Genomic DNA, 24080 nt, shown 5'->3' with positions numbered 1-24080 from the left:
GGGCTTAAAATTTATCTCTTAAGTTTCTAAATAAAAAATAACTTTTTTTCTTCATTTTACTGCAGTCCAAGACTTACATATAGTAGGAAAAAGATAGGACATAAACCTCACATGTAGAGAAGTCAATCATTAAGACTAGAATGCTTTGGAACTTTCCTAAAATTCTTCAAGATTGATTACTTTAATCATGTGATTACGACTTTATTAGAACACATTACTTATAGAAAAAGTTTATAATTGGATTCCATAGACTTGGTTATGAAACTATTGTGGAATATTAAATCAAGTTGATATACAATAGTTTAGGATGTATCTTGTTTTAACTTCATTCCAAGACTCAAGCTTGTTGGCCTAAAGTAATCGAAATATTTATCACCTTTAAATGCATACCTTCATAATTTTTCCATTATGCTTCATTTACAATAATATTATCAGTGTTTTTTGTAAACCAAGATTATAACTTGATCGATCTTGTTATTTTTAAGACAGTGCACACTATTCACCAACAAAACGTACGAAGGTTTTTGATTTATTTAGCTGAATAGCCTACTGAAACAGCAGGGTCTAATTATGAGCTAGGTCTTACCATCCTGCATAGTAACTGAATACCAGGAGGAACAAAGGCCTTGGGACTCAGGAGGCCTTTTACAACATTCTTGTTTTATGTATGTATGTAATAACACAAGGGCAATAAAACTTTCCAGCATAATCATCCTATTTGCATAGATTTCTCACTTTCTTTACTTATTTTTCTGGAGCACAGACACGTGGAATGGAAGCACCCATCTCCCCCACTTAATCTTCATTAAAACATAACTGAAAATATGGCATCGTCCTGATAAAGTTTTGTTTTAATGCCATCACAGATAAGAGCAACAGCTGGTTTAAAGCAGGTTTTTAAAATATGTTTGAGACAGGCTGATTATTCATAGCTACTTCCCTGCAGCAGGCAAGCCAAGAAGCCTGATCTAACTCCTTGTGAAATCAACACAAAGGTCACAAACTTGACAGGGAAAGGGAATACCCCATTCAGTTTGCTTTTATGTTTTTACAGTAGTGATCTAAAGCCATTGGATCTTGCATGAGCTCAGTTATAGTGCTCAATATCTCCATGAAGTCAACTGATTTTGTGTTGTTGTCTTATCATTAACTTCCATACCTTCTCAGTGATTTCTCATGGGCAGCTCCTTGCAGCACTGACGCCTTCTTCCTCACAACACAGCCAACACATTCCAGCTCTCCTCTCACCCAGCTAACCCACTATTTTTATAGCACTCATCCTTATTGGACACAGCTGTGGCCTGTTAAGGGCAGGCCTGTTTCTAATCTTTGGTAATTGGCCCAGCTGCAACTCCTCAGGGGTGAGATTGCCTTCTGCACTATCTCTATTCTCTTACATTCTATCCCCCCACAATTTTGTTCCTGAGTTGAATTTCTAATTCCTGATGTAAGAAGGTGCCATCAACTCATGTCTGATGATATCATCATCAGAAGGTGATGTTCAACTCAAAGAACTAGGGGTTCCTAAGAAATTATTCAATCTGCCGAATTTGTATTTCAATTAAAATGAAAAACCTAACCTAAAAAAAAAAACTAAAAATTTTCTATTATTATCTTTCACATACAATCACTCTTGACATGTTCTCTTGCCAATCATTAGCAGGTTCTATTTTTTTTTTTTTTTAATATAAAGAAAAAAATCCCTGTAAAACTACGTAATTCTATAATAAGAAAAGGTCATTTGAAAGCACTCATGTATTGTTTTTCTCAGATAAATGTCAGGCTCCATTTACTTACTGGTATTGGTTTTCAGCACTCTTTGCATTACATACTTCAGCATGGCCATGACAAACACATCGACCACCAATACTGATGTCCTTTATACTGTAGTAATACTGTGGAACAAACACAAGAAATATCTAGAGATCTTTCCTTGCTTATATTTTGTCAGAAATATCAACATCAGGTTTGCTAGATTTGGAAGGTCTCAAAAATTTGCACTCTCCTTTAGGAATTTAATAAAACACTTGAGATTTCATTCATCTATCCTACAGCCCATGGCCAGGATAACACCAGAAGTTCCTCACACTAAAGCTGTGCTGCTTGCCAAGTAAACTGCCTTCTGCATTCATCTCTGCCTGTGAGCAACGTCTTAAAATTTACTTAAGGCAGCAAGGGTGTTTGATGGGAGTGCTGTCAAATAACTGGAATAGCTTTATGTTTTTCAGTGCAGGCATTTGTGTGGTGCCTCACCCCAGGGTTTCCTCCAATTGTTACTGAATCTTCATTTTAAATGAAAATGTTAAAAATAGCAATACAATATGAAGTCTGAAATCTCTGTGAGTATATGAATTTCTGTGTGGTGTTCCCTGTATTTCCTTATATTTACCCACTGAATGGGAGTGGAACTCTGGCCTTCAAGCTCTTGGATAGCCCAAAATGCATGGAAAACTCCTAGGCATCTCAAATGATTTGTGGAAAGAGAGCAACTTTCAAGCATAGCCTTTGATTTCCATTCCTTCATAAACTCAGGTACTATTTTTTGAAAACCTTTTATGAATAAATATCAGAAAGTAGTGCCAAATAAAGTTGAAGAGATTTAGTTCCTCAGTTCTGCATAAGATAGTTTACAATAATTTCGCTTTGGCTCTTTATAGCTCCCATGATGCACTCAGCTTCCTTCCACACTGGAAAGTAGGGAATGAAAATGGTCTGTTACAAAATCATTAATCATTACTGCCCCTCCATAAATCCATGCTGGCCCAGTTACCTTTTGTCTCAAATAAACCTGAAGAAAAATACGGGGATTTCAAGGTGGGTCAATGCAAATCTCATTGTCTGGATGATGCAAACTTAAACATTCAGACCATTTTTTGGTCCCTATGACGCTGGGTATGATTGTTGGGTATTTACACCTCAGTGGCAACAGCACTTACTCTGCGAGTTACAGTGGGGTCCCGCTGAGCTTTGGATATCAAGTGTCCAAGAAGAGTATTAGTTCTGAGAAAACGCAGGCGGATGTTTGTTGCCTTTGTGAATTCTTGAAGGCCAGGGGAATAAGTGAAGTTTTTTGCTCCTGGGCGGCCATTTACCAAAGATACTACAATCTAAAAAAGAAGTAAGCACATTCTTGTTAAAATATATCAACTCCAAGTGCCAATAGCAGCATAAAGAAGAATTAATAGAAGAATCCAAAAACTTACTATTGTTTCTGAACATATTTGCAATAACAATTAGGCATTTCATACTGAAGTCAGGATATTGGGATAAATACTGTTGTTAGCATTAGAGACTCCTGTATTCTTACTATATATATAACAAATCAGAAAAAACAAGTGCCTCTATCTGTTTTGAAAACAGCAGGTATAGCATGCAAAAAGTACATTTTAATAGGAAAAAACAATAGGAATAGTTGCAAGTAGTTGTTTCAACATTTGACAGTGTCAATGGAAGTTTACCCTGATTAAAAACATCAGATTTTGGCTCTTTCCCAAAGCACATTTATTTTTGGGTCAAGGCATAAACATTCCTGGAAAATATTATTGTTAACAGGTCCAGTGCCTGCAAGGATATTAATGGTCTTCTGGAAGAAAGTACACAGTGCTGCTTTAGAAAATCCCCTCACATGAAAGCAGGTTTCTCTGACTTCCAAAACAAGGGATCCAATACTTTTTTTATTTTTTAAAGAAACAGCTGCCAGCAGCTCAGCAGTTATGAATCTCTACTGAATGAAAAACCTAGTTTGTATGTACAGGGCTCAGTAAAAGACTTGAATTCATTTATAACCATCCAGATAACAGATTTCTATTTTCAAATGGCTCCTATATTCTGAAGCACATAACAAGGGTATGATGATTGTTCCAATTGCAGCACAATTCCTTTAGGAAAAATCATAGAGCATGTAATAGGGAATGGCACCAGCAGTGTTATTCTGTGGAAATTATTCTTTACAACATCTGATTAGGAAAATTTTACAGATACTTTAACAAATAAGTTCTATTTTAATAGGAAACTCTAAATCCATCTGCTCAAAACTCTGAATAACTCTTGAGGAGTTCAGATCTGGATTCTAACAACATTAGGCATTAGAGTAGAATGCAGGAGGAGCCATCAGCATATTCAGGAGTTTAACATTCATTCAAGTAACACAAGAATACAAGTCACAGTTCAGCCTAGCAAGGAACAATGGCTAAAATCAAAGCAATGTTTTCCAAATACTTTTATTATATTATAAATATGTAGATTTCATATATATATATATATACACTTTTTTTTTAACAGCTACTATTTCTTGAATGGTAAATATCTGTTTCTACAGCCTTTACTCACATGAGCAATTCTGCTGTACCAAGTTTGGCCATGCACATTGGAAGAACCCAGAAAATGCAGTCAACACCTTCAAATGCACATGGCCATAGTGAGGTACACAAATTATGATAAATATCAATACAGGTTTCCCTGAGCAGCCCCTAACCCCACAGGGAATGGTGTGAAAATTAGGGAGTCAGGTCACGCTCCCAAAATCTCACTGAGGTTTAGGTTATGGACTTACTGATGGAGATTCAAGCAGCCATAGCTAAAAATTTGCTTCCAACAGAAGCACTACAAACTTCTGAAACCAGTGATGTTTGCTTCCAGCATCACACATGCTTTCCTGAAAGCACCTACCTCTCCATTTTCAAGAGGCAGAATGCGAGAGTACTCGGTGGTGCACAGGACATCGCTGTCCCTCCTCACGGGAAGATTTGCTTCCTTTCCAAAGCGCTCCAAGCAATCTGCTCTCGAGTCTAGTCAAGCAAGAACAAAATTAATTTTATATAAAATAGACACTATTGCTCTAATATAAATTAGCAGAGAAGTGTCCCCTATGCTTTCAGGTAAATTCTCCCAATAATAGAGTAATAACAGTGATTGTGTCACTCAGCACAGAGTAACAGACATTTCTCAAAACAATAATCTGTCTTCCTAAGCAATTCAGTGGTGCCTGACAAGATATGGCACAGTATTTCTCATATAATCACCAGAAAAAAAAAGGCTATATAGCTACTCCAAGATTTTGCATTTGTATTTCACTTTGATTTTTGCAAGAAATCCCAGGGTCCCAAGGGACGAAGGACACTGAAGTTCTGACATTCCCAAAAATCAAGAGAAACAAATCAAATCAGAAACTTATAAGAAAGTGAAAGATATCCATGCACTGAGATACACTTTCAAAATACCATACTCATACACTCCTACCACTAATTTATTGTGGCTAAATAAGAAAAGATAAAGGATTTAACATTCACTGTCTTCTCTGCAGGTGAAATCTTCAGCAAACCCCAAGGTTTGATTTGCTGCTACTGAGGAAATGATTAAAGAAACCTGTCCCCAAAAGACCAGCGACACAAGGATTGATACTTACAAGCAAAATATTGCCAGGGAGTGTAAGTTTTTCCAAAGTCCACCGATCTTTCCAAGACCCAGAGATCTGGACGAGGAGAATTTGCAAACTTGATAAGGATATAGGCAACATGGAAGAGCTGGTAACAGAATATACATAGATCTTGTCAGGAGCTTTTTTTGTGAACTCTATAAAAGCACAGCAATAAAAAAACTAATACAAATAAACAATTTTTCTGTAGTGAACAGGAAAAAGGTTATTCTCTGCAGTTTCATTCCCACTAAAATCAGAGGCCAGATTCTCAGCTGGCTACTTCACCTGGCAATGTGCTCCAGAACATTAAGACATCTGCAAGAGGACTCTGTTAAATGCCATCTCCCACATTTCAGAACAGGTCTGTTGTGCAGCTGATTGACTTCCTGGTTGTGTTAAGGGTACAGTACTCAACATGGAAAAGTTGTATCACTCAACTAAGCTGCTTTTGCAGCACCCTGGTATATTGGTGATGCATTCCAAGCATGTGGCTAAGGTATATAAAAATCATGGAAAAGAAAATGCAAATACCTTTACACTGGGACTCCTATGGCTGATAATAATCCCAGCCACCCACTCCCTCATTTAGGATTATTTCCAGATGAATTTACTACTTGACAGACCTTCCAAGTAATGGAAGCCACCCCAGAGTTTGTGGGGATCAAATAGCACAGGAGAGATTGTAACTGGTAGCTCATTCAGTGTCTGAAACAGCTCAAAGAGCTTCATCAGCTCAAGGTTCCCAAGGCCAAGAGTTTCATCTGGCTTCTTTAGGTGCTCATTGTGTATCACACAGAGGGCTCCCAAACACTGGAGAAGAAATGGGTCTTAAAAGACAGGAAGTCTTACTGTATGCATCTTGGGATAGTTCACAGTCTGTCTGAAAACCAGAACATCAATAAAAATTACCTTTACACAAACAGCTAAACACAGATTGATTCTAAAGGCCATTTAAAAATTAAACCATGGATGGAGATGTCAATAAAAGTGAACCAATACTGAGGTACACTCAGTATTAAAGTGAAGCTGCACTGGAATTTCCCCCTCAACAACCTCAACTGAGAATCATCTGCTGGCAGGAGATTCTCACTTTGATGGGGGAGACTGCAGTCAGCAGTTTGTCAAGGAACTGCTGCCAGAGCCCCCACATCAAATACACCCAAGCAGTTTATCTTTGCTCATACCTCATAAATGTCATAACCCTGAAGCTAATACTTTGCAAGGTTTATTAGACTCCAAACCACAAGTGCATACAAGCTCTCAACCATGAACAGGGAACAGCATCTTTTGGCATGCCTGGCCCATTCAGCTGCCAGCCAGGAGCAATTCAATGGCTGTCACACCAACTGGGACCACCAAGAGGCAGATGCAAATGGCGAATAACGCAGTGAAACAGATACCTGGAAATACTTGTCCCTAACCAGCTCTGCACATGACAATCCCACGGCTACACGCAGCCTCCATGCTCACACATCTATTTCAGACATCAGCTTCTGAATACCTGTGTACTGTATTCACAGTAGAAAGTAAAACCTCAAGGAGAAATGGGAGGAATTCAGGCACTTCATGGAGCATGTTCTCATGATAATAACTCACATCTCAGAAGAAAGAAAATGAAAAATTTTTGTTGTGCATTCATTTATGTAGTATGTACAACTACTTTCCAGGGCAAGCCCCTGTTCTACACACACCAAGGCATCACTGCAGCAGGTATTGCACCTTGCAACCTATTTCAGAAACTTTTGCTTTGCTGAATGATGCTGACTTAGATCAGTGCAGAGAGAACCAGCAGGAAAATAACTCAACTTTTCTGTTAGTGCTGAAATTTCACCCGCTATTTAACACAGCCTGAAAAGCACCAGCTTTACCTCTGGAGATATTAAATTAGCGAACAGACATTATCTCCATAGGAAAAATTACTTATTAGACAACAACACTGAGCACAGTCAGCATTCTGTTGACAGAGCCATGGAAAAACCCAGACCTATGCTCTATGACTGCACAGGGGGAGTAACGCCCTCAAAATGCTGATGGAAAGCCTGATTTTAGCCATTGTCAGAAATAGGTGAATACTTTGGGGACAGTGGCAAGATTTGCTCTTGCTGAGTTTCTGATACTCTTTGTCTGAGTAACTCCTGCTACTTCACTGTCAAGTTCTAGAGTAGAGATATTGGCCATACAGACATTACATGTATTACATCTGGTATGGCCACTCAGTGCAAAGATTAGTATCCTTCTAGAAAAGCGTAATAGTTCTGAAACTCCTAAAAAAAAAAAAAAGTGCTTCATGTTCCCACTTTTGTTCAGCTGAATCTCTCAAGGGTCATTTACCTGTTCAAACCAGGTTTGCACTGGCAGACAACATTAATACATTGTCTTTCTTCCCCTATGTCTTAAGATCCTTGGAAGTTCCATCTTGACATGTGTGTTAGCAAGTGCTGATAACACTCCGTGTGTTGACTGATACAGATTCAGTCAAGACAAGTGGTTTAGAAAGCTCAAGAGGAAATAAAGGAAGCATATAGACAATGTCCTGCCTTTTCCAGAGCTCCACTGCTTGTAGTCACATTGTGGAGCAATTACAACAATGACCTTATACCTATTTTTCTAAATGTGTATTATATCAGGAACTCTGCAAGTCAGCCAATGCTTAAAGAACTGCTACCCAGCACTACTCCTTCCATATTTCCATGCAAATAAAAAAATGGAAGGAAAAAAAAGAAGTATGGCAACTTCACAGTACATGCTGTATATGAAAACCTTCTATTTGCATGATGCTCTCCTTACATCCCTCAGTTTGAAACACTGCTCAGGTCTGTACAGGCACATTCAGAAAGGGAAAAGGGACAGGTCTGATAAAAATTAAATTAGTGTCAGTGAATGACAACATAGCAGCAAAACATAGTCACCACACCTATCATCTGTCCTGCTTCTGACTTCACATGAGTGTCTGTGATCTGTTTTTGGCCTGGATCAAGGATGTAGAATGGCACTTGAACATCTAAACTTCCACTAAGATTAAATACTGACCCAGCTGATGAATGGTCTCTCTCCAGATCTGATGAGAGAACAACAGAAGAAAAATAATCCTTGGCTTGGCAAATAAATCCCATCTGAAGATAAAAGAGTAACCTTGCTGACATAAGACCTAGAAAAGCAACCATTAAAGCCAATTTTAATCACATATTCTAAGCTAGCATTTCAATACTTTAAATCTTGATCCTGACCTAAGACCTACCCTGAAAAAAAGGCAGACTAAACTCAAAGTAATGTTGTCCTTTAGCCATTTAGTTCTGAGAAAAAAAATAAAGTGACTTAATTTTTGAAAAAAATGTTTATTTGGTTGCTTTTAAGCCAAATTTGCTTCAAAAACAACAACAATCTCTCAAAAGCAATGTTAAAACTGTAAGTCAACATTTTGGCATAATTATATAATAGTAAAAAATTTTCACAAAACGTCCCAGAAATATGACAATCAAAATTCTGACCATTTTCTTATATGAATAAAGAACTAAATTTAAAAGTGGAAACAGCATTTTATTTCCAGTAATGGAAACAATGCACTCTGGAAAGGCATGCTCAAAAGAGGATGTAATACTGTAAGAGTCCAACATCACATCCTGCTGTAGTCCAGCACCATAGGTCAAACCTGATGGATTATCAACAGCTGGAATTTAATCAATTCCACATTGTTGTGACCTTTTTTCTGTTCACTCAGGTTTGTTCAGATTTAAAATCTTCTAGCAGCCAATGGTCTTAAAGAATCACAAAAACCCAGAAAAATTTTTTAAAACTCATCAAGTAGAATGAACAAAATGCCCTCCTCATCTGAGAACGAAAATTAAAATTCTGTATTATGCATTAACAATATTATATTATAAAGAGAGAGATTTCTAGAAAAGATCTTTCAGGTGACCTTAAGATGATATTAAAACAGGTCATTTAAATTGATTGAAAGCTACATTGTACCATTATTGTTAATGATACAATATTCATGATCTCTAACAGCATGCACACTGCTTATTTTAAACCAACAGAAAGAAAACTTCCTGTTACCCACGGCATTCTCATGAGAACGCTAAAATTCTCAATAATATTAGTTTAAAATGTTTTCTCTATTTTCTTCTTAAAAGTTTAAACAACTCTTTACATAGCAAAATTTCCAAGATATTTTGAATTCAAGAAAGCATTAAAAATGGATAAAAGCTAGATATGAATATATAAAGGTATAGCACATTTTCCTCCATTCCTGACACCATAAACTCAAACCAGAATACTAAAACACTGAGATGACTTGTTAGATGTGTGCTGGACATAAACTAGCACAAAAGAAGAAAATACACTATGTTCCAAACAATCATGATGTTGTGTGTGTTGCTTCTACAGGAAAAGATTGTTCTTCCTTTTTGGCTCATAAAGAATAAAACGTCCTGGAATGTGGCAGTAGCAAGAATCCAACTAAACCTAGGTAGACCTAGATTTAGGTCTATCTGAGGCATTGTGTAGATCTTTAGATGCATTCAAGAAGATACCACAGCAATCTTTCTTCATGTAATTTGAATCTATTTCCAGCAGGGTGAAATTTCCTCAGACTATTATTGGCAGATACAGCTGCACCACCAAAACTTCCCTCAGCTTGGTATGGTTGTCGTTGTAGGTTTCTCTCATTGTCTTGAATAATGTGGTCGGTGTTGCAGATTGCTCAGCAGAGACAGAAATCCAATATGACTCAGTACAAAAATTAAACTTTCCAAAGGGAGGCTGATGCAGGAGAGGGATTCAAGGGGTGTGAACTGTGCTCAGCACCTGCTCCAGAACACACCTTAGTGCCACTGACTGCATAGGGTTGGCGTGTGCATGCCCATGGTTTTCTGGTGTAACGAAGCCATAAGGTCTTGAGCATTGTTTCCTTTCAGAGACCAAGCCACAAAAGCATCAATCTGTTCAAATGAAATAAAAATCCTGCAAACTCTGGCTAAAATTAAAGGCTTTGATTTCTTGATGCTGCAAAGAGGGAAGCAGTCCTTTCATTCAAACATCTCAGTAGGACTTGAGGCACCGTGGCAAATTCAGGTACTGTAAAAAACACTCCTGACAGTCAGTATTCATCCATGCCCAACCCTGTATTTTGTAACATAGATGGTAATACAAAAACATGCCAATTAGAGAGAGATGAGCCAGCATTTCTGGAGTTGCCAGCTACTCTTCAGGGTATGTGGAAAAATAGCTGTGGCAGAGGGGCAGAGAAAATCATGTGTGGCTAGTACCTGAGAGGCGTCAGACCTCCTGAGTGTGTTCCATGCAGCTCAACTGTGAGTGCACATAGACACAGCAATGACTACACTGCACAAACAGTGACAGTGGCTGCAGAGGCTCCCCCTGAACAGCATGCTGAAGTCATTCCCTGTGTTCCAGCTTCCTAGTCTGGGGTGCAGAAGCCAGGAATAAGCACAGGATTTCCAATGTTGTTCAGTTATCCCTGGCCATGCTGCATTCACATCATGCTTTCCTTTAACTAGCCACTGATGCTGAAAAATGTCTTTAGTTAGGTGAGTCAGTGCCTCTGAAAAGGCCTCATAGACACATCTGGAGTTCTTTGTTCTGACCCAGTTGATGGCAGGACCAGAAGGGAAAAGCTCTCCCTAAATAGCATGGGCTTTAGAAGGAAGAACTGCATCCAGAGACAAAACGATAGCCCTTTCTCCACATCCAACCAGTCTTTGGTCTTTTTGCCAAGGCTGCAGGCTCCTACATCAATGAGTCTCGGTTATTTTCCTGACATTTTTCATGCAGCCACTTTTCCATTAGGATTTGGACAAAGACCAACTCAATGCTTATAATTATTTCTTACATATGGCCTATTTCTTCACAGAACACTGAAACTATTGATACGGGAAAGGATTTGTACGATTCAGCCCTCAGTTGTCCAGAAGAAAAATGTCTCCTTATGAGGGCTGCAGTCCAAAGTAGAAGGAACACAGTAGGACTGTCAACACTGGGAAGAAACCCAGGGAAGTGCAAAGGATTAGAGGCAACCAGCAGGGGTTCTGCTTTTACTAAGCTGGGTTAAAAGTGAAGTATTTGGAACAACATATCACAAAATTCAAGTTACATGTAGGAATGAGCATGGAAAGGAAGATGGGTGAAGCAGAAGTACAGACATGAAGGGAGGGAAGTGAGATCAGAGAGTGGAAACCAAGACCTTCCTAAAGGGATGCTGAAGAAGAGCCAAAGGAAGACAGAGTCAGAAAAGGACAGGAGAACAAGACTTGTGAGGTTTTCTCCTGTATATTTTCAGAATAATATCAAATTAGTATCAGACATGCATTTTAAAACCAGTTATGTGCAACTAATGCAAACATAAGAAAAAAATGCTGAGCCATTGAAGAGGTCCTTAATTAAAACTTTAAAAAAGCACAACACCTTGACTACAACTTAAAGGAAAACATATGAGCAAGAAAGAATGTATTTTAAGGTATTTCCCTTATTATGGCTGGTAGTTCAACTCTGGATGAGTTGCTTGTAGTGTGACCTAGGAATAAATGAAACATGTATTGTGTGATCCAACTTTAAGATGATTCTATCAGACAGATGAAACTTCATCAGATGAAGTTGTGTTACTGTAGAGTTCACAACTAGATGCACCTTCCTGTGGTATGAGCCAAAAATCACAACCAACTTCAAAGCATACTGTTCTGCAGCACGATCCCAAATCAGCTTCCTGCACAAACTGAAATACTCAGAAACAGAGTTCTCTAATACAAAGGAACACTTCTGTGCTGCTAGCATCCCCATCTTTGCGGACAGTATCGCACCTTCCCCAGGCTTAAGAGCCCCTTTTCTCCCCGATGTGAGCCCGAATAACAGAGGAGAGCTTGGTGCTGCTGTGGATTCAGAGCTGTGGAGGGGTTCCAGAGGAAGGGCTTTGTCTCGCTGCAGGCACAGCTCTGTAGCACTGCAGAAGCCTCGTGCAGTGGTTGTCATGCCCTAATCTGTAGGACTTCCCAGTGTTATTATAGAGGTTATGCAACTTCAGGCTAGAGCTGGGTCTGATTTCAGGGTCAGTGATAATACAAAGTATTCAAAAGCCAAGCACAATGAGTGCAATGACTATTTTTGGGAGCTCAGTTCAATGCAGTTTGTGATAAATCTCCCTACAGAAGTAGTGAGTACAGGACACTATTTTACAGAACGACACTTAAATTAACTGTAACTTCAGAAACATTTTAAGTTAGCATGTCAGTCTTTTATAAGTTAAGAACAATTGGTTTTAGTTCTCAACAATTTATCCAAAGCTGAATAATATTCCAAGCAACAAATATTGTTTGTAAATCAAAGGACTGCTACCAAATATAAAAGTTAGACCTCTACCATATAAAAGCAACTCAGAAGATTTGCCATACTGTGAGGCTATTTACAAAATGTTTCTATGCTTTAACTAGTAGAAAATATAAAAGCATAAAGTCCTCCACAACTTAGCTTAAATTTATGGTTGAGTTGTCCTCCCTCCCTTGTAAAAGTACTAATTTGAACACTGCATTCCACTGTGTACTTTTAATTTACAACAGTGACTAACAGTATCACTACATAAAAACTATTCAACATATTAGTGCACACGACTGAATCTGAGTCTTTCAGCACTATATTTTTGCCAAAATGTACAACAACAACAACAAAAAAATATACGTAACTAAAAGCAACAATAAAATATATGGGCTATACTTCTTTGAACTACTTTTTGTAGTTGGACATTTCTTTTTCATCACACGCTATCATGCTATCCTGAACTTTCATTTCTTCTTAAGAGAGAGTTCAGAAAAATACCTGGGGCAGTGTTACAGTAGTATCTGCAGAGCATTAAGCAAGCCAAAGATGAAGACACACCTGCTGAAATTAGGCAATCCAAAGAGTCAAGGGAAGGGCAATGAAATTCAGACCTACTGGATTCAGAAGTTTAAAAGTTGTTGAAAACTACATTGGGAAAAACATAACGAATTAGAGGAATAACTGAGACTTCATTTGATCCAAATATTTCAAACAAGTCAGGAATAGCCACAGTGTAAGCAGGTATGTTAACAGAATGGAGAGACTGCCTCAGGAGTCAACATTTTAATTATTATTTGGAAGTATTGTGATTGATTAGAAATGCAACTATAGTACAAAAAGGAAAGTAGAGAAGGGGTTTTGCTTTCAGGTTTTTGCTTTTTCTCATATTATGAAGTACAGCAAAATGATCATTCTTCTTGCAAACAGGTTTAACAGCCTGAAGGCATTTTGGCTTTCAAAATCACCCAAGCCCTTGTGAAACAGAAGCAGCACCAGGTGGGTGTTCTGTTCCAACTTCACTGTAGTGAGCACTAAAACTTCCACCATGGTGCAACTATTCAATTAAATAATGTCGTGAGACCATGGTAGGAGGCTCCGTTGGGACTCTGCTCTCAATCATAAAGACATAATGGCAGGAATGCAGAAAATAAAAGCTTTTGACTTCACACTATGTCCTGCTTCCTCTAATTGTGGATACTTGATGAGCAGCTCACACTCAGTCATTGCTTCCCTGCACGCATTTGTACCTTACACTTTGTCACGTTCTGAGTACCAAAAAACTTTGCCATTTTTTCTTTGCAGAAAAAAGTAATTTGTATTAAAAAGAAACAAAACAACAAAACAAACAAACAAACAAAAAGGACAAATAATTATGAGGAAAACTACACCCATGTTATCTTTTTAATATTACAGTATGTGGTTCTGTATTTAGATACACATCTAACTTTAAGGTTTATTTTCCTTAAAACCCAAAACCTTCATCTCAGCTCAGCTGAGGGGGAATTGCGCTCTGAAAAATTGTCTCTGTCAATTACTAAGAAAGCCTGCATCATTAAGACACACCAAGCTCTTAATATTTAGGACCAGGAAATAAGGTAAGGTGAATTGGGGTCTCAGTGCTTACCTGTTCACTTGAGCAGACTTACTCTGTGACAGTACTTAATGCTCTTCATTATTAGTACTGTGTGCTACTGTATAAATTTGGGAGTAAAAATACTAAACAAAATGTCAAAAGTGAATCTCAAGTTTAAAGAAATCCTGAGGTTAAGGTTTAACGGGATGAAAACAGTTAAATGATGAAAGTCTGTGAAGTGGGGAAAAAAAAATCATATGAATCTTACCAAACCCTCATCCATCCACCAGCTAAAATGATTCATTCCTGATCACAGGACATGGAGTAATTTTCACTTTTGCCTTTTACCTTCATTTCCAAGAAAGGGGATTCAGAGTCATCTTTCCAAGTAGTACCAGAGTAATCAGAAACACGCAACCTCACTAAGAAATCCTTTAACAACTACAGAAATCTTAGCACGTAGCTACTGGTGTCTAAGGAGTCCCATGAAAAGAGGACACTTAGCTCATATCTCTCCTCTCAAGGAAAGAGGTTTCTCAGAACTTTATTCAGCACATAAAAAGTAAGGTGTCTGTCAGTAGGTCCTCCAAGGAAGGTAAAAAGCACACAGCAAGAAAATAAGCTTAGTATGGCCTTTCCGCATGGCAGCTCTGCTGGATACAGAAACACTGACTGAGGATAGCCTCAAAATGAGAACCATTCCACCCATGGGAGGAACAAGAGTATTAGAACACCATGTAAGACAAGATGTAAAATAAGTTGCACCTGAATCCCCAGCAAAATGGCAGCTAAGAGTCACAGAGAAATACTTTCTCAGTTATCCCCCACCTCGCTGTCAACTAAACTGAAAGTCTACTAAAAAAATCCTGTCCTATATAATCAGTCAATAAACAATTACTGCAGACCAAAATACGTATGCATGTGGATACATATATTTTGCAGGCCCACACATATATTTATAAACATGTGTTTTCACATTGTGTGAACTTGCAAAGTGTAACTAATTTAACTGGATCAGCACCAAATCATGGCAGCTGAGAATCCATCCCTGTGACTTAAAAAACAAATACAGAGGCTTCACTCTTAGCTACTTGCCTATCGCTTGCAGGGGAAATAAGGGTGTTCTTGTTACTGTCTCATTACTAATTCATATTACACTGGTTTTGCTGTCCCTTCCCTTTTAGACCACCTTATGAGTATTTTTCTGTCTATCTTGAAGATCTTGCTGGATGACAGAGAAACCAGAAGGACCCCTGAGGCAAAAGCAGACTCCCAACATTATCAAAATATGTGCACAGAGATCATGAAGCCTCTCTCTCTGAGCTCATGGAAAAGGGGAATATTAAACAGAAGGCAGAGCTTGAGTTTCAACTGAGAGGTCCCCCCATGCCACTTCAAATGAATCAGTTACAGTGTCTGTGAAAAAAAGTACACCATCACTACATCTGTATGATCCCAGTGGCAAGAACCTCCATCATCAAAATTCCTAAAGCAAAACAATCACTTCATACAGTATACAGTCAAATAATGCAAGAACATAAACCAGACAAAAAAGCTGGAAGTGACATCAGGAAGTAAAAATCAACAGCTCAAACATCTCTCCCAGCTGCAAAGCATATGCACAAATGTAAGAAATGACCACACCTCACCCCATAGCTCAGGCACTCACCTGCCCCAGATCTAAGGTGACATTGACTTCGTTGTACTTCAAGCCCATGGAAAGAGGGGGACTTTGCCACCAGCTCTCAGTGCCATCAATGGCATTGGTTATGGGATGAGCTTTGCTGGGATCAGCAGCATTGCAGTAATCACAAAACTGGCCCTGAAACACAATCAATCGAAAACATGGTCTCAGACAACACCTTACACACTGATAACATGTGGTTGTTAATGGAGATTCTGAACTAGGGCGTTGACTAAAAATGTGGGTAAATTTTGTTCCTTTATAGGCCATAACTTTTAATGTATAAATTATTCTTTGGTAATTAAATTACCAACTGAAACACACTAACTTTTATGTTACAAATTAAACTTCAGAAATCTCAATGAGGGAGCTACAGTAAATCTTTATTAACTTATTGACATTTTGATGAAATTACCTATATTACTTTTACAGTGGTGTCTGCAGAAATCTGCAGAAAATTGGTGAAATAAAGAGTCTTAGAACTGGATTAGGAACGACAAACAAAATATCCTCAATTCTTCTAAAACACCATTAAATATCCACATATGCACATAACCTGGTATAAATAAAACCATAACAAAAAAAGCTCTGTTACTTGGCTCTAAGTTTGGTATTAGAATTTTATAACACTGTTTTCATTTTTTTCGTGCCATTAAAATACATTCTGAACCCGAGTTTTCTAAACAATATGTACTGGTGGAAAATGAATCAGACTGTTCCCTTGAAGCTTCCCTTTAAAGAATGGCATTGTACCTTCATTTCAAGAAGTTACTGCCCAATTTCCAGTCCACAACTAAAGCCACAATCCAGAGATGCCCTTTGAGAGTCTCTTAAGATCTTTGTACAATAATGATGAATCAACTTCAGGAAAATTGTCTTTTGATTTCATATCTTGGCTTGCCCCACAAGCTATTTTTATCTCCAAGAAAACACATTTTACAGTCGACTAAGATTAGTGCTGAACTGCTGAAGTTAGTTATTAAGGGATCTTTTCAGCGTCCCATTCACTTCTTATTCCAACACTAGGTGGAGAGAATCAGTGAAATGCTAAACTGTGCCAGTTACATGTCTCTGTAGAAAAATAACATTTTCATTGAATGGCAGTACACCCCCCATGGCTACTTCAGTAGGACAGTTGCTTAATCCATCAGTCTGTGAGTTGCTGACACTGTGTTGGACTCCTGCTTAAAATAAAGGGAACGGGGCAAACGTTACCTTGTCAACTAAGCGCATGTTACCATCAAAAGCATGTGACAAACCTTTTGTTGTTTCCACAATCTGCACTGCTGGGCATGAAGCACATTCCTACCTTTTAAGAATTAACAGACTCCCACATAAGCGGAACTGTTTTGTTTGTCACTCCTGTCAGACTAACCAGTGCAAAGTAACTGGAGCAATCACACTTGTCCACTTTTTACAGAGAAGTAACAGAAGAGCTCTCTCACTCTTGCTGGGTGCAGTCTTGCAAGCTTGGTGAGTTTAAGATGTTTAGCAGAATGTATTTAACATCTACCACAGTAACTAACAGATTGGAAAATACTTCATCAATCTCATGTGATATGAATAGACCATCCTGTGTCACTGAATAGAAAATTGATATTTGAAACTGAAATAGATGTTCACTGAATTGAATATTTCTGCATCAATAGCAGTGATTCCAGCATCTGCATCTAGCAGTAGTTCCATCCTCATCCTGCCCTTCCAGAAAGCCCAGAATATGATGCATTTTCCAAAAGACATGGCTACCATTAGCTGTTCTGATTTAGCACAGCCAGGGCCAGTCTGGCTGGGGGTTAACTCAATTCAAAGATAGACTAAATACTCACACACAGGTTGGTTAACTACAGCTGGGGTCATGCTATAACACGATTCTCCTCCAGCTCTGTTAGAGAAGATGGTTTGGCTGACTTTAATACAAACTACAACAGGCCAGGACTCTGATTCAGGTGGTTTGCTCCAGCAGATACACATCAGCCCATGTTAGCTACAGGCAACACTGCCAGTTTCTGCAGCGATGACAAAGAACATCATGTCACTGTCTGCAAAAATCCATACCCTGAGAAATCAATATATGCACTGGCAACTGCAATTACTACCACATCAGAGCATCCTCCCTGACAAATGCATACCTGAGTTCTGACATATATGTTACAACAGGGCAAGCTTCCCTAAATAGCTTTATAATGGGCTTGAAACATAGTCTTTAGATCTAAATTACATTCACAATGATCAGGCTGGAAGTACACAGGAAACAGTTGCTGTTACAGCAGTTTCAGCTCTGATCTGGAAACAACCTCAAAGAAAGGTTGAATGAGAAGAAAACAATGGAGAGTATTAAACACAAGAGTTTAATTTACATGCACTTATGTGATTTCAGTATACCAGATCACTTGATCTGAACTCAAGATACCATCTTTCTCTTTTTGGGCACATAATTCAAAGAATTTCATTGCAACAGCTGGAGTTTCAGTTATTTAAATTACATTCCAGCAACCCTGCCAACTAGGCAGCAAAACAAAAATGAAAGAAAAAAAATTATTGGACAGAGCAGCCTTCCTTCCTTCTCTCTGGCAGTATCTCAGGCACATTGCGCTCAGCCTGGTTGTTACAGGACACGTCTCCATTCTAGAAGACTGGGCCTTGAAACTTGGTTTGATTTTGGCTGCAATTCATCAGACAGGCAGGTGTGCATTTGCTGGTGACCTCGTTACCCTCCTTTCCCCTGCTTCTCCTGAGCAAAAGAGAGACCTGGAACTGCATGAAAGAGTTTGCTGAAATATGCTAGTGTGGACCAGGGACACACGGGGATGAAAATGTCTTGCCTGTAAGTTATAGAAAGTGACAACAATGAAGGATTTGTTCACTTTTTCATACCCAGCAGCTCTGTGCCACTGGCAGGGCAGGACAGGTATGCAGTTAGACTTTAACTCACGCCCGCACACCACTGTGGACAGACTGGCAGGCAAAACCAGGCATGCCACTTATCTATCAGCTGCTGAAATATTTTATACTGTTGTGCATTTCTTCACTCAACACTGTTCTCATTAAGTCATTTCCTACATGCCAGTGTGGTACATAAGGGAAACCCACCTCTTTCCACAGTGTACGTCCAGCACTGCCTTAAGAGCCTTGGCTGAGCTGCCCACAAAGGGACTGGCCACACCACTGACCACCTTTAAACAACATCCAAATGGTCTTTCTGGATTTGCTGGATATTACAGGCTTCATTAAAAGACACATCACTAAATGACAAGCTGAATGAGAACAAGTAAAGGCAGACCAATGGAAATGATGCTGGGGCTGCTCTTCCTCTTTGCCTTATTTTCAGATAGCACTGGCAACAGAGCTGTCTGCTCCCTTCGCCAGAATGAGGATCACATTCTGCTCCTCCTTTCCAATTTCCCTCTTCATAGACCAACTCCTGCAATCCAGCATGGTAGAGAGTCCAAAAGAGCGTGACTCAAGTGCGTGGTATCACTTGAACTTGAACCAGCACAACACAGTGGCTATTACACCTATCACTGTAAAAGCCACATGACCTTCCCTCACGACTCTCAAGAAACACCACTTGATTTTAAATTGCTGATTTCAAATCCTCCTATGTAAACTCATGTTCTGTAAAAGTTTAATGCAATTCTCTCCAATTTTCCATGAAAGAAGAAATTCTCTTATTTACAGTGTCTTTTAATTTGAGAGGTGAAGTGGCTTGAGAATACACACATTGTGCGTTTTCCATGTCTGGATTTGTCTGGATTTCCCTGGCCTTTTGAAAGACTTTCCAGCACTTCTTGAACCACAACAACTACTGGTAAACCACAGAAGCACTCATGTTATGTATCTCAATGGGGCTTTGTTAAAAGTGGAAAGAGCTGCTGCAGTATCTGTCTTTACACAAATGCTCTGAGAGGCACAACACGATTCCTCGTGCCAGGGCGGAGCTATCAGTAGTCCTGGGAATTTTAGTCAGGCATGAACCATAACAGCCCTCTAACCTAGGACCTGGAATTCAAACATTTAAGAAGAAGAAACCCCCCCTTTCTAGACTCCCTCTTCCTTTACACAGCAAACCCTCATTTCCAGTTGAGTGTTAGTATATAAAGGAAACAACTACAAAAACCATCAGAGGCAGCACGCAGGCTTCGTTCCGCTTGCTTGACAAGTTTATCTGATGTTTGCTTTGGCTGATTTTTATTACCCTGTGATTTCTGATATTTCAAGGCATGTTGGTTTGAGATTTCATTGCAGCAGTGGGCTGTAGCGAGTTGCTGAGAGATTGCTGGGTTTACAACTTTACCTGGTGGCACAATTGTCCCAGGCAACTTTAAACATGGGTGTTGCATTCAGTATGGAAGAATGGGAGCCTAAACTTTAGAGGTGTGTTAGAAACAGCAAACCAACCAGTTTCCTGATCATCACAACCTTTTTTTGTAACCTCAGTTTAAGCATGTAATACCTGTGTCCCAGTTTCCCTTCTACTAGAATTGTATACTACTCAGCCATCTCCAAAGTACTTTGAGCTTTTTTTATGACTGAAAGCACTACAGAGATTATAAGGTAATATAAAGAGAGAGAGAGAGATATAAGAAGATTTCATTGTGAAGCAGGGAGTTATGGCAGAGGGAAGTCCAGAGCAAAGCACACTGCTGTCTGTGGCTGCCCAATGAACTGTGAGGACAGGTTGCATGACGGTGCACGCTCCCTTCTGGCACACGGCAATACACATGCTGCACCTTCTTCGTCCTCTCCCCCTCTCTTGAGTGCCTATGCTTATTAAAAAATGAGAGAAACGACTCTGTTATCCATTGCAACCCCTTCTGAAACCATATCTTAAGGATTATTTCACTATAAAACTTACATCAGACTTTGAAACACTAGCTCTTCTTCCAAGATGCTAAAAATTTACTTGTATGCTTTCTGTATTGCCTAAAGTCAGACAGTGGACCTTTAAACTTTCAAAATCCCTTTCAAATTGCAATTTCTTTCTGGTTCTCCTCCCACCAAGAAAGAACACAATTAAAATAACTTTGGAAGGTCTGAGGCTTCAGGAAAGTCCCTTCTTTTAACAAAGCTCTGATCAAACAGATATCAAGCATCTATCGCAGTACAACAGTTTGGTGCATTTGTTACTCCTCCCTTATCCTCTAACGAATGTGGAAATACATGTTTCTTCTAAACGAAAGATATACTTCCATTAATACTTTTTCAGAAGTTTTGCAGTTTATCTTTCTTGTGACTGGCACAAAACGTGTGTAGTAATCTTGAGCTATGCTAGGAAAGAACAGCATGATCCTTGCTGCCCTCTGCACTTATACTCCCTGTTGGAGTCCCAAGAAGTCTCTGGCTTCCTCCCACAAGCAATGCAAGGCACAAACGATAAGCCTCACATTTAGTACTTCTAAAACACCACAAAATACTTGACTAAAGCCAGGACTCTTTTCCCACCGCCTGCAGAGAGATGCCCGCTGCCCAGTCAGCAGCTGCCAGTGAAGCCCGGTCCCATGCACTCCCCCAAGCTCGCTGGTTTACCCCCAGCAGTATCTCGCTGCCCACCGCAGACCCGGGCCAGGCGCTGAGGCCACGAAACACCGCCCCGAGGCACTCCAGGTGCCCGAGCAGCTCACGCACGCCCGGCAGCAGCCGCAGCCCCGCGGCCGAGGGCCGGCTGCGCTCCCCGCGGCGGGGGCGGTGTGCCGCTGTGCGGCTCCAGGAGGCGCCGGGACACCTGAAGGAGGGCAGGTGCGCGGGCGGAGGCGCCGCTGCCATCCATCCTTCCCGGCGCTTCCCTGCCTGGGCTCCCGCCGCTCCACACTCCCCTTCCTATGCCCGTGGCACACGCTCAGCGAGGAGGAAACGAGACAGCGCACAGCAGGGTCACACCAGACCCCCCAAAAAAGCCACACACTCCCACGCACACCCCGGGGATGGGGAAGTGCTGGCGGGGAAGGGGTCCCGCCGCCCGGTTACCTGGATGGCGCGTCCCAGCGGGGCGGCGGCCGGGCCCCCCACCAGCTTGCAGAAGAGCTGCGGCCGCCCGCCGCCGCCCGCCGTCTCCCCGCAGGTGGCCGTGGCCCAGATGCGGGCGGCCGCCGCCAGGTTGAAGTAGGGCGGGTGGAGGCTGAGCCCCGGCTGAGCCCCGGCGGGGCCCGGCTGCGCGGCGCAGAGGGCGAGGAGCGGCGGCAGCAGCGCCCAGAGCGCCGCGGGGCCCGGCGGCGCGGCCATCCCGCCAGGGCGCTGCCCCCGGGGCACTGCCGCGGCGCTGGGCGGGCGGCAGCGGGCAGGAGAAGGAACGGCGACTGAGGAGGAGAAGGAGCAGGCTGGGGGCTGCTGCACCTCTCTCGCGTCCCGCCTGCGCTGCGCGCTGCGGGCTGGGGCGGGACGAGGAGCAGCCCCGTCCCCCGGGGCGTGAGGGTGCGCTGGACGGGGCGGGACGGGACGGGACGGGGGAAGGGTCTCGGGGCTGGCGGGGTTGCTCCAGGTGTGTGTCCGGGCGCCCAGCTCCCCGGACATGCCCAGAGGTGCCTCCCCCCGGCTGAGCTGGGGCTCTCTGAGCCTGCTCTTGCCCGGTAAGTGCGCGGGTCGCTGTTCGTGACAGACCGTGAAGAAGTTTCAGAACATGCCGCCCTCATAATCTGCCCATAACGCGTCAAGTTGTGGATGCCCCGTTCCTGGTGGTGTTCAAGGCCAGGCTGGATGGGGCTCTCAGCGTCCTGGTCTAATGGGAGGTGACCCTGCCCAGGGCAGGGGGGCTTGGAAATCTAGATGATCATTAAGGTTCCTTCCAACCCAAACCATTCTGATTCGCTGATAACCCCTGACCTGACATGTCACACACAGGGAGTAAAGTTAAGGTGTCCAAGCTTCCTCCACGGGCAGGGACATCCCCACATAAGGAGATGCATCTCCACACAAGGTGTACCCTGCTGTTGTCTGCAGGTCCTCAGGAAGACCTTGTGTGACTGTCACAAAAATCGCAGCTCCTCTTGCCGTTTTCAGTGCTCTGAGGCTGCTGGGAACCGTGCAGTCTGGGCCACCCTCTTGCAGTGCACAGTCAGTGCTCGCCGCTCCTTGTGAAATGGGTGTTCCTGCTCATCCGGGGCAGACAATGAGTCTCCTGTCTTTTTGAAGCTATTTGGCACAGACTTCGGATAACACAGGAGCTGGGGGATTGAGGGGGAAGGTTGGCAAGGGAGAAGTAGGGCTAAGAACCATGTCATCTGCTTCAGGATTTGCACTGATTAATGGCACTGCTATCCTAAGTTTCATACCTATTCGTGTTTCCAAACCTACACATGCTCACACATCCAGTGTTCATTCGTCTTAAAATAATTTGAGGGATTCAGACAAAAGATATGGGTAGAATACAAGTGCTTACAATAGTTTACGAGTGATTCATGTGAGTTGCAAAGCATTTCATAACTTTCTGAAAGCTTTGCTACATACCACTCAGCAGTGGCAAGAGGGATCCCTGGTGTACTGTTTCAGGAAGCACCAGCCCCAAGCTATTGATTTTGCCTACAAGAAAATCTCACCAACCTTGTTTGTTTCGCCATGGCTTCAGCACACCATAGAGACATATCTGTGGGAGACAATTTTTGTGTCCTCCAAAATAAAAGTTGACTTGCATAAATATAGCACGCTGTCAATTCACATATACTGGATTTCAAAAATGCTTTTCTCTTCTAGAGCACCTTAAAAATATTTCTCTTTTCCAACTGTGACATCTTATTGCATATGTACATCATATCACTCCATCAAATAGATTTCTCTTCATAAGAAATGTGAGAGGTTTGAATACAAACAAATGTTCCATTAACCAAAATGCCATCAGATAGGACAGCCACTGGTCATTTTAAACTATTTATTGAAAAACAGTTAAATTCCAAATATATCCTGGAGTATATCACTTTTTACAAATGGAGATCTGGAAGTATCTAATGGAAGTCCAGAGCAAGCCAGCTCTTAGAAAGGCCTGCCCACTTTTTTGGGTGGTTCAGGTAAGGAACCTAGCTTCAGGTGATCCTTTGCAATCTCACTTTGAAGAGAAGATTCTTGTGAGCTGTTTGGTGGGTTGCTCACAAGAG

At 41.1% G+C, this 24080-nt stretch overlaps 1 protein-coding gene across 1 annotated transcript in view; it reads right to left on the bottom strand.

Moving 5' to 3' along the window:
- The window catches only part of LAMA3 (laminin subunit alpha 3), a 105939-nt gene extending 83623 nt beyond the window's left edge, over window positions 1-22316 (bottom strand). The window contains exons 1-6 of the mRNA XM_041477781.1: window positions 21964-22316; window positions 15985-16137; window positions 5405-5522; window positions 4669-4787; window positions 2937-3107; window positions 1798-1895 (exon numbers count right to left, since the gene is read on the bottom strand). Coding sequence (XP_041333715.1) covers window positions 1798-1895; window positions 2937-3107; window positions 4669-4787; window positions 5405-5522; window positions 15985-16137; window positions 21964-22218 — 914 coding nt within the window. The 5' untranslated portion in view covers window positions 22219-22316. The remainder of the gene's footprint in view (window positions 1-1797; window positions 1896-2936; window positions 3108-4668; window positions 4788-5404; window positions 5523-15984; window positions 16138-21963) is intronic.
- Window positions 22317-24080: the final 1764 nt, after the last annotated feature.

Source organism: Pyrgilauda ruficollis, unplaced genomic scaffold, assembly GCF_017590135.1.
Source record: "Pyrgilauda ruficollis isolate IOZ18807 unplaced genomic scaffold, ASM1759013v1 scaffold41, whole genome shotgun sequence".
Lineage (NCBI taxonomy): Eukaryota > Metazoa > Chordata > Aves > Passeriformes > Passeridae > Pyrgilauda > Pyrgilauda ruficollis.
Note: the sequence above shows the minus strand (reverse complement) of the source record. Positions and strands in the feature narration are given on the sequence as shown.